Raw genomic sequence first — 11,231 nt, 5'->3', positions numbered from 1 at the left:
TCCTTTCATCTTAGCTCTAAATTTTGTCTCTGTACCTATATCCTTTCATGAGTATTTTGTTCCTTATTCTAAGGAGGAATGAAGTATCCACACAATGGACAAAGACTGTATTTTTGTACTTTCTTAAAAACTACATACTGAAAATGATTCATTAGTCCTAGAAAATAAAGATTTACTAAAATAGCTAAATAAAATAATTTTAAAAATCTGTATTAGAAAAAGATGGATATAATAATGTATTTGAGATGGTCCAGCGATAGTGTACAGCTGGGGATGGAGCTCTACCTATCCAGTTTTCTCTGTCAAGAGCAATACTGGCTACCACACCAGCCTCAGAATGCAGTGTGTACCAGCTGATTCTCTCCAGACACCAGGACATAGAAGAGGGCAGGGCCACTCAGTGAGTCCCCAAGGGACACTATCCTACCACTTGCATCTCCTGCTCAATGGTGGGAGCTTACTGCTGACCAAAGTGGAAGTTTTGAGGGCCCACACCATGCAGCACCATACAAGCACTTCTGCAGCGGGACCTAATATCCAGCAGATGGTAATCACTGGAAACCAACTCTAGCAACACAGGAGGAGTACAAGGTAGGGCACACTGAACATGTGCACAGATGGAACTATTGGAAACCAGAAGACTGGTGAATGAATAGATCCAATGAGAACAATACAGTGGACAAGAGAAGCCGAGACAGAAAATACTGTTTATGACATTTAGCTTACAAGAGTACATCAATTTCTCCTCATCTGTTTTCTAAATGCCACAGCAGGAAAAGGCTATTTAGACCCAGCCACCAGCTGACTGGGTACCTTTGGGATTCTGCCTCTCAGAGTGGGAGGTAGCTAAGCAGTCTGTTTGGAACGGAAGCAGGGACTGGGCTTTCTTACCTGGAGGAGAGTTTCTGACCGCCAGATCTCATGGGATGCAGGGTCTGCATTCACAGATGTCTGATGAGAGATGTGTCGCTTCAAGAGGCTAGTGTGGAGGCCATAGGAGGCAAAGGGCATGGCTGGTGTTCTGACAGGATATACAGAGACAATAGTTCCTCTATTAGGTTCCTCTCTCTGCTGACACCGAAATCAATGATACCAATAGTCAATACAACACACTGCATCACAGTGACACAAGGTCTGTGCTAAACATTTGACATCCTTGTTATAGACTGTCCACTTAGCAACCGTCAGGGATGCAATGAGGTCACAGCTTATTAGTAACTGAAACTGAGAACAGAAGACGCTAACATGAATAACGATTTGACAGTCTTCCCCACCAAGCCCTCAGGTACAGAGCACAGATCTGAATTACATTAGGAAACCTGGTCACTGGTGATTAAGCACCTATCACCTCCAATGCAGCCCAGGGATAGCAAAGATCTTACAGGACACTCACTGCTTGGAGGGACTACTGTGGCGACTGCCCAAGCCGGGCCTCGGCATGAGCAGACAGTCAAGGAAAGAGAGCCTTGCACCCACTCTGCCAAACATGCCCAGGGTCCTCTGCCAGTCAAGCTTAGGGACTACAGAAATAACCTCTGTCCTCGTTGGGTTTTCATCAACTTGACACGAACTATAGTTACCTGGGAAACAGGAACCTCCAGTGAAAAAAATGCCCCTAATCAAACTGCCTATAGCAAGTCTGTCATGCACTTTCTTGTTCAATAGTTGATACAGGAAAGCCCAGGCAATTGGAGTGGGGGGCACCTCTTTGCAGATGGTACTGAGTTATATTAGGAGGCAGGCTGAATAAGCCACGAGGAGCAAGCTAATAAGAAACATTCCTCCATGGCCTGGGCTTTAGTTTGTCTCGACTGCCCTCAGTGCTAGTGATAAAATAAAACATTTCTCCCACACTGCTTTGCTTGTGATCTTTATCATAGCAGTAGAAACCTAAGACAACTGCACAGCAGACATGGGTGGGGGAGCTGGTGAACATAAACAGACTCTTAAGATTTGATGACAACCTGGTAGCATGCTATCTTCCCATGGTGGACAGATGCACTGAGCTCAATCAAGACGTGTGATGGCTTCTAGGGAACATGCTGGGATACCAAATGGTTACCCTAACACTCCGGAAGTAGAAGCAAGAGGATTGTGAACTTCAAGTTGGCCTAGGCTATATAGTATGAGTGACAGGACAAAACAAAACACCAACCATATGTTTTACAAAAACGCACACAGAAGATGAGAGTCACAGCTGTATCGGCAATTAAGAAATCTGGGTTAAAAGGCTTGTGAAAGTTCTATCTGGCAACTTTTCTATAAGTGTGACATTACTTCACAATGAAAAGCCAAAACAAGCCAACAAACTAGGTCCTCGAAAATTTGTTAGCACCTACATTCTGCTTTGGAGTTGGTAGGAATTTACTGGACCTTGAAGCCCTCCTTCCCAACTACAGTACTACCAGAGCATCAGGGTTAGGTCACCACCATGGGCATGACCACCTCAGAAGCCTCACTTCCCAGGTCTCTCTCCATATTTTGAGAGCATCTCCCCACATAGTGAGTTTTTAGATGAAGGCATGGCCTGGTATGCACATAATAGTAGACATGAGCTAGACCAAACAAAATCCTGCCTACAGCCTCCTAGTGGGCCAGTGAGGTCAGGGAGGGAGCAGAGGAGCTTCAACAACTCCAGTTGGGGCAGAAGGGTTCTTTAGGAGAATGGACCTAGAGGCTCTGGGCTAAAGGCTCACCAAAAGCTTAGAACAAACAGCCAGAGAGGACCCAAGTCACTCTCAAGCTACAGAGGTAACACACTTCCAGCTGTTCAGTGCAGCATAAGGCTTATCTTGTGTAGCCTGGCACAAATGGCTTTTCAGCCCAGGCTCTCCCACTGATGGCTTTGGGAGGACTCAGACTCCAGCTGCCATGAGGGCCACTGGCTGAGTCAATGAGGCCAGAGACAAGTTTTATCCACTCCTGTCTTTGCCAGGACAAGAGAAGTTGAGAACTGAATCCAAAAAAAGTTGGGGAACCCTGAACATGGATAATACTTAACTGGGTAATGCTTGGGCAATGCCTTTAATGAGGCCACTCCCCATAGAAGAGCCAGGTCTTAATAGTCAAGGCAGCCTTACCTGGGAGCTGGTGAGGGGCTGGAGCCTCCTGGACTGGAGCAGAGTGGTGGAGGTACGCTGCCTTCAGTGGGTAGGAACCATGATAGGTACCTATCCACCAGGATGAAATAGGCACAGTCTGAAGTACGAACATGGAGGGACATAGGCATTGGCTAGAAAACAAAGTTTGTTCTTAGTGCTCCAATCAATGGCCATCACAGGCCCTGGCCCTTTACTATGGGATCTGTATGACAAGCCATACTCAGAGTTATCCCTTCTGTACCTTTTGAGAGATGAGGCTCAAAGCAAAGTAGAACATATAGTATTCAAATGGATCTGATCAGAGTGTCAAGGGGCAAATGGAGAGGTAGTGGGTCACCTTCCACAGTATGTTGGCCCCTCCCAACCTCCCACACCTTGGGTCATCAAAGGATACTGAGGGCCAAGTTCAGGCCAAGGCCTCCGGTTGGGGGGAACTGGACTTTGTTGTGGTACAGAGGACTGTCAGGGAGGACATTCTCTTGAATGGATGCCTTCACAGGACCCTGCAAAGAGAGGCAGTCAACAGCACAGTGACCTTCAGCTGTTCTAGCACTATGGGGGAGGCTGCTGAGGCAGACACCAACACAGAGGTCCTGCTTTATGGAAACAGTGTCTATCCTCTGAGTAGAGTATGGTTTAGATTTTTCCTCTAGTCATAAAGCTTCACATACACAAGGGTAAGAACTGGGTGTTTTCGAGTCTATCTCCTCCTGAGTGTCACTTCAACTTGCCCTGAAGGTCTGGCGCCTCAGGAAAGCAAAGCACTGTAGTCACTCAGGCTTCCCGCTATTCAGACCACAGAGCCACAGTCTCCACCCGCATTCTAAGAGATTGTTAAAACTCTCTGCCCACCCACTCACAGCACAATCTCCCACCTGGGCCCTCTGCCCCTTAGTGCTACTCAGCACCAGGGCTTACTTACAGGAAGATAGGAGACAGGAAAATCAAAGTTATAGTCTTCAGCTTGAAGTTTATAAACCAACTTCATCATTGGGCCACTGAACATAAAATTTGAAAGGGGGAAAGTATGTCAACCCGAGGAAGTACTCAGCCCTTCTCAAGTAGCAAACCTACATACCTTGGGTCTAGAAATTCCATCGCTGTGCTGTACTCCACAGGGTTCACACGTCCCTGTAGGCATCGGAGATTCCAACCAACAAGGACACCATCCAGGCTGCCAAAGATGCTTTCCACCAGCCATGGGAAGATGGCATGCAATTCCTGAAACAGAGCACAGTGAGGCAGCTAGCTGCTCGGTCACTGAGGACCACTGGCACACACTGACCACTGGAGGTCACTCTGATACAGACCCACAGACGCTCTGTGCCATGGCGAAGAGTAACTGAATTCTTCCACCAGCACAGAACACACCAACCTTATATTTGTGCTAAGTTGCCCTTTGATTAAAATATTTTTAAAGAAATATTTATTTGTATTACTTCAAAAATGATGTGTATATGCATGAGTGTGTGCACATGAGTGCAGGTGTCTGTGGAGGTCAGAGCAGATGTCAGATCTCCTGGAGTTGGAGTTACACATGGCTATGAGCTGCCTGATATGAATACTGGAAACTAATCTTGGGCTTCTCTGGAAGAGTAGCCACTGCTCTTAAGCACTGAGCCATCTCTTCAGTTTCCCTCGCTCCCTCCACTATTTTGTTTTGTTTTGCTTTGCTTTTTTGAGACAAGAGTCTTCCTATGTAATAAGATGGCCTTCAACTCACAGAAATCCTCCTGCCTTAGCCTCTCAATTGCTGAGCCTACTGTTAGTGTGCACCATCATACTCAGCCAAGTATAACATTTTGATGCCTGGTAATGTACTTCAGTGACAGAGCACTTGCACACCATGTACGAGACCAGCATTCAAAAAAAAAAAAAAAGAAAAAAGAAAAAAAAAAACCAAAAACAAACCAAAAAAAAAAAAGAGAGAGAGAGAGAGACCAGCATTCAGTCCCCATATTATAAAACACTAATGTGCCGGGTGTGGTGGCACACGCCTTTAATCCCAGCACTCGGGAGGCAGAGGCAGGTGGATTTCTGAGTTTGAGGCCAGCCTGGTCTACAAAGTGAGCTCCAGGACAGCCTGGGCTACACAAGAAACCCTGTCTCGAAAAACCAAAAATAAATAAATAATAAATAAAATAAAATAAAATAAAACACTAACAACCACAAACAAATGAACTCACAGTGGGGTAAAGACATAGCTTAGGCAGTGAGTGCTTGTTGCACAAGCATGAAAACTTGAGTTTGATCAGAAACTCAGCACCCATGCCAAAATAGAGGCATTATAGTCTCAGTGCTAAGGCAGACAGAGGAGAATCCCTGGGGTTTGCTGGCCACCCAGTACGACCTAGACAGCAAGGCCCAGGTCCCAGTGTGAGCTCAAAAACAAGGGTGGACAGCAGCTAAGCAACAAACCTTTGACATGGTACACACATGTGCGCGCACATGTACCTTTACACACACACACACACATATATACACAAACACATGTTTACGTTGACACACAAGAACACCACTCCCCAAAACCTTAACAGATATCTACTAAAAAAGAGAGCTATCTTTTAAAATCAAATCACGGAAACATAACAGCATATTAATTCATTGTCCAGGTCAATTTCTTGGGCTCAACAATTCTAAATGTATATTAAATACACATTCTCAAAGTATTTATGTCAGAGGTTCTCAATCTCATTAGCACCATGTATGTCTGGGGCTGGATACTTTGTTGTTGCTGTTTTGAGACAAGGTCTCACACAACCTTGTAGTAGGCTTGCCATGTATCCTGGCCTTGAATTCCTGATCTTCCTGCCTTTCAAGTGCTGGGACTACAGTATACATTACTATGCCAGACTTTGGGTTGGATTCCTTTTTGTTGCAAGTTGTCATGTGTATTGTAGGATATTTCTAGCATTTTTGGCTTCTACCTACTACAGGTAAGAATTATAGCCAGGCGTGGTGACGCATGCCTTTAATTCCAGCACTCGGGAGGCGGAGGCAGGCGGATTTCTGAGTTCGAGGCCAGCCTGGTCTACAAAATGAGTTCCCAGGACAGCCAGGGCTATACAGAGAAACCCTGTCTCGAAAAAAAACAAAAAGATGGTGATGGGGCTGGAGAGATGGCTCAGGGGTTAAGACTGCTTGCTCTTCCAGGGGTCAAATCCCAGCAACCACATGGTGGCTCACAACCATCTGTAATGAGATCTGATGCCTTCTTCTGGAGTGTCTGAAGACAGCTACAGTGTACTTATATATAATAAATAAATTTTAAAAAAATTATAGGTGATATGGAAAGGGAGCTGCTGGCAAAGCTGTACCTTGGCAGGAAAATCCTCAATGATCTTCACCAAATCTTGGCAACGCTGTGCAAAGGGCTTATTTATAGAGTCAGCTTTCAGGTTAGCCTAGGAGGCAATGTGAAAGAGTCATGGAGAGACTTGTTATGCAGCTGCAAGTAGCCTGTGTCTAACCAAAGCAGAAACGCAAGCGATACATACATAGACGTGCACAGTGTGGGGCAGGGTTCCAGCACGTCATGCAGAAACACAAGCAATACATACACAGACGTACACAGTGTGGGGCAGGGTTCCAGCATGTCATGCATATGCCAGAGGCCCACAGGAAACTTCTAGAGGAGAGAAGCTATAATTCTATCACTTTCAGACCAGAAATTCTCAGGTGCTCTCCTTTAGGCATCCTATAACATCAAAGTGCTGCATTATCAAAAGGAAACTGACTCCCACTGACCCACAAACAGGGGTCAGCTCGAGAATCAGCCCTGCAGCCAGGACAGGATCCCTGTTGTATAGGGAAATCTTATTCAGTCCACAAAGTGCTGAGTTCATACCCAGAAGGTGCAAACGTCCCATCTCCTTAACACCCCACGACTGCACCACTGTGGTCATAAGTGAGAACAGCCAAACACACATAGTACATAATACCTCTTTTCTCTCTCTCTCTCTTTTTTTTTTTTGTTTTTCGAGACAGGGTTTCTCTGTGTAGCTCTGGCTGTCCTGGAACTCACTTTGTAGACCAGGCTGGCCTCGAACTCAGAAATCCGACTGCCTCTGCCTCCCAAGTGCTGGGATTAAAGGCGTGCGCCACCACTCCCGGCTACCTCTTTTCTCTTAATCAGTGCATAGCATAGCAACTTACTGGAATCACCACCTTAAAAAATAATGAAGTCTGGAGAGGGTTTGGAGGGAGGAAAGAGAAGTGGGAAATGATATAATTATATTATAAACTTCAAAAACAAATATTTTTTTAAATCACAAAAAAATAATGTAGTCTAAAACTACAGATGGCCTCGGCCATCAGTATTTATCAAGATAACGAATAAGCCAGCAAAACACTCAGAACAGAAACCAAGGAAATTTATCAAAAGTCCTGGGATGTGGGCACAACACGGACTCCATGGAGAAGTGGCTTCTGGCCAAATAGAGACCAGGAGATGCTAGTCATTCAATCTGAAGACTTGGGCCACCTGACCACCTCTAAACAAATAGGGATTGCAAGAGCCCTATCTTAGAAAAGTAAATCTGACTGTTCAGGCCACTGGCCAAGCCAGCTGGCTCCAGAAGGGTACATTGAGAAATAAATATTATATATATATAAAAGCCAGGCAAGGTGGCCAGCAATTTTAATCCCAGCTCTTAGAAGTTAGAGGCAGGCCGGGCGTGGTGGCACACGCCTTTGATCCCAGCACTTGGGAGTCAACCAAAAAAAAAAAAAAAAAAAAGAAGAAGTTAGAGGCAGGCAGATCTAAGTTTGAGGCCAGCCTGGTCTACAGAGTTGCAGAATAGCCATGGTTACACAAAGAAACCCTGTCTTGAAAAACAACAAAAACAAAAACAAAAATCATCTGGCAACTGCGATGAAGAATCTCTTTCCACCTGCTTTCCCAGCTTCATGCTCTACTACTTAACATAAAGCGGGAACAGGAGCAGCATCCCTCTGTTTCCCTGACAACTACAATTAGAACATTTCACACAGACACAGAGCTTATGCATCATGACCACTCTGGTAAATGTCCTTCTCACTAAGGAAAATAACATTTGCATCAATTATTGTTTTGTTTTTGTTTTCAGATGAAGTTTGACTATGTAGCTATGGCTGACTTGGAATTCACAATGTAGAACCTGCTGTCCCCAGCTCATGGAGATCCACCTGCCTCTGCCTCCCAAGTGCTGGTGCCACCACGGTCATGAACTCTTAATGACCTTCCTGTCTCAGCCTCCCCAGTACTGGCTGAATTAATTACCTTGGTAATAAGAAAATCAGAGTTCAGAGATTGAACACACCCATATCCTGCGCTCACAGAAGGCATCCTTCTAATGCTGATCTGGTATTGTTTACTATAAAAAAAGTAAAAAAAGAAAAGAAAAAGAAAAACCAAGTAGAGAGTTTTTAAATCACCTGCCCATGGGAAGCTGAGGCAGGAGGGACTTGAGTTCAAGAGGCCTACACAGCCAGCTATAGTGACACACGCCTTTAGTGCCAGCACTCAGGCTGCAGAGGCAGTTGGATCTCTGTGAGTTCAAAGCCAGTCTGGTCTCAGAGTGAGTTCCAGGACAGCCAGGGCTACATACAGAAACCCTATCTCAAATAGATAGATAGATAGATGGATGGATGGATGGATGGATGACAGATAAAATAAAATAAACCACACACACACACAAAACAAACCCAAAGAAACAGGGGGCAGGCGGCTTGTCTCCTAAAAATGAGTCCTTCAAATCAGTGGAAAAAAGTTTTAAGTCCCCCAACTTTAGAACTATCATCAACACTTCCAAAGGCAGGTGATACTTACCAGAAGGAAACTAGGCTGTTGTAGGTGAGGGAACGCCATAGCAGACTCCCAGGGCAAGCAAGAAATGGCTGCCTTAGGGAACCACTGTGGAAAAACAAAGACAAAAATCTCAATATCTTCTATACCACAGAATTTCACAATGCCCAAGAGAAGATTTGAACTCAGCACAAACTACACCACATATTTCTTTGATTTTTAAAGTGCAAACTCATACAGATCACAGTAGCCAGCTTCAGAACTAGCTTTGTGGTGGCAACTCCTTGGTAATGCTTCCAGAGCACTTATTAGATGCCAGGATGACCCTAAGAGCTTTCCATTTATCTCCTTACCTAATCACCAGCAACAGGCAGAATTCCTGACTACTCCCCTAGGCTCTTCTTGCTTGTCAATTCAATCAAACACTCATCTAAGTGCTATTCAAAAGAGACTTTAAAAGAACCAACTAGGGTACAATGTCAGTGGACTTTAAGATACAGAGCAGAGCTCAGCTAGAATTCAAGACCTCAAAGAAACTGGATTCTGACAGCAATTTGAATAAGGCTGGAAGCATATTCTTTCCCAGAGCCTGAAGATTAAAGCAAGTCTTGATCTGGGCCTTCTAATACCCTAAGCAGCTAACTCAAGTGCCTGCCTGAACTGGTCACTATGCAACTACGAGAAAGCAAACACAAAGGGGGCTAGGTAAAACACCACTAGGAAATACATCTTCACAGTAGCCCACAAGACTGAGGCAAATCAGGAAACAAGGGTAAGAAACAGCAAACGACTCCTTGCGAGTCTCATATCTGTAAGAGAAGGATAAAGCAAGTAATGTGCACTTCTCACCGCAAATGAAGACACTGTTCTATGAAGGAAGCATTTGAACTCACCACCAAAAATCAGGCATAGCCCCGCAGCGTCCTACCTCCCAGTGCCTGTGGTGAGAAACACAAAACAACCAAGAGCTGCAAAGAGCAGAGAGGAAGCCTGTTGTGTGCCACCAATGGACTAGTGATAGCTTTTCTGTCTCAGCTCTGCTCACTACAGAAGAAAAGGTGCTAAGCTGGCAATGCCAGTCTGCAAGGAGAGAAGCTGGACAGTAGGAGGCTAAGGCAGTTGTGGTTTTGAAAGACCACCAATCTTTGCCACGTGGCAAGAGAAACAATTCTCAACCCCCTCCCCATTCTTAATTCAGTCTCAGTGTTAAGGAAAACTGAAAATGTTTCAGTCCTGACCTACATTGCAAACTACCATGAAATGATCAGGGCAGCATAAAATTGTGGACTACTTGATAAGGACAGAGCTCTAAAGGAGACACGAAATTAACTCTCTCCTTACAAGACGCAGGCAGCTGAAAGATCAGAGATGCCTACCGAAGGTCTTTCCACGATTCCACGAAGAGGGCAACGACTCTGATACACTTGCCCTGTCACCCACGCCCGAAGCCAGCGTGCATGCAAGTGCCGAAGGCCTTTGCTTCGGCCAACCCCTCAAAAGTCCACTTTCTTCAAGAACTGCTTGCGAGTGTTTTTGAGGTTTCTAATGACTACGAACTCCAGCCAAGCTTAGCGCGCCACTGTCAAGAACTCCCTTGGCTGCACTCTGAGAAGCTGCGGCGTGCCCTCCCTCATTTGTTGATCACAACTTCCTATACCTCCAAAGTTTCGAGACTACCCTATTACATTACAGAGGAGGAAACTGAGGCTCAGGAAAGTCGGAAGGTAGAACCTAAACCCACAACGAGTTCTACTACCAAACATCGCTAGCTGAACCCAAGGTTCAACTTTCCCTCCAAGTCCCCCTCCCTCAACTCCCACATCGAGCGTTCATCCACCCCCTACCCGGACCGTCTGCGAGGACCACGCAGGAAGGCGACGGAAAGCCATGACCCTGGAGGGCGGCGTGAGGTTGCAGCCGGGCCCTGGGCTCCCGGCCGGCCTCGTACAGGCCGAGCTGCCGGGAGGCCCAAGTCCCCCACAGCCCGAGGAGGAACGGAGCCAGCCTCGGCGGGGACCCGAGAAAACCGCGCGCTGCTGGGCTGCCTCGCGCGAGGCTCCCGCCACTCACCTGCCGTGCTGAAAGCACAAATCTCGAGCTTCTCAGAGAAGGGAGCCGCCATTCGGACACTCGGCGCCTAACGTCGTCATCAAGCTGCGCCGGGCGCCACGCCCCTTAGTTTGGCGGGAATCCGAGAGGCTCAAAGTAAGGTCAGAAATGCAGAAGACAACAGGGATTCGCGGCTAGAAAAATAGATATAGGCAAGACTTTTCGACACAGTACTTCACTGACACAGAAATAGCCTGGAGAATTAAAATGGGACTACATGAAATGAAAAGTTTCTA

At 45.9% G+C, this 11,231-nt stretch overlaps 1 protein-coding gene across 3 annotated transcripts in view; it reads right to left on the bottom strand.

The window, feature by feature from the left end:
* The window catches only part of Smpd4 (sphingomyelin phosphodiesterase 4), a 26,781-nt gene extending 15,750 nt beyond the window's left edge, over nt 1-11,031 (bottom strand). The window contains exons 1-9 of one of the 3 annotated variants that reach the window (XM_021208951.2): nt 10,957-11,031; nt 8,911-8,994; nt 6,419-6,505; nt 4,180-4,322; nt 4,024-4,099; nt 3,496-3,604; nt 3,343-3,395; nt 3,081-3,232; nt 892-1,021 (exon numbers count right to left, since the gene is read on the bottom strand). In XM_021208951.2, coding sequence (XP_021064610.1) covers nt 892-1,021; nt 3,081-3,232; nt 3,343-3,395; nt 3,496-3,604; nt 4,024-4,099; nt 4,180-4,322; nt 6,419-6,505; nt 8,911-8,949 — 789 coding nt within the window. In that variant the 5' untranslated portion in view covers nt 8,950-8,994; nt 10,957-11,031. Of the gene's footprint in view, nt 1-891; nt 1,022-3,080; nt 3,233-3,342; nt 3,396-3,495; nt 3,605-4,023; nt 4,100-4,179; nt 4,323-6,418; nt 6,506-8,910; nt 8,995-10,956 lie in introns of those variants that run through there. The other 2 variants (XM_021208952.2, XM_029544629.1) reach the window with 2 other exon arrangements.
* Nucleotides 11,032-11,231: the final 200 nt, after the last annotated feature.

Source organism: Mus pahari, chromosome 12 (genome assembly GCF_900095145.1).
Source record: "Mus pahari chromosome 12, PAHARI_EIJ_v1.1, whole genome shotgun sequence".
NCBI lineage: Eukaryota > Metazoa > Chordata > Mammalia > Rodentia > Muridae > Mus > Mus pahari.
Note: the sequence above shows the minus strand (reverse complement) of the source record. Positions and strands in the feature narration are given on the sequence as shown.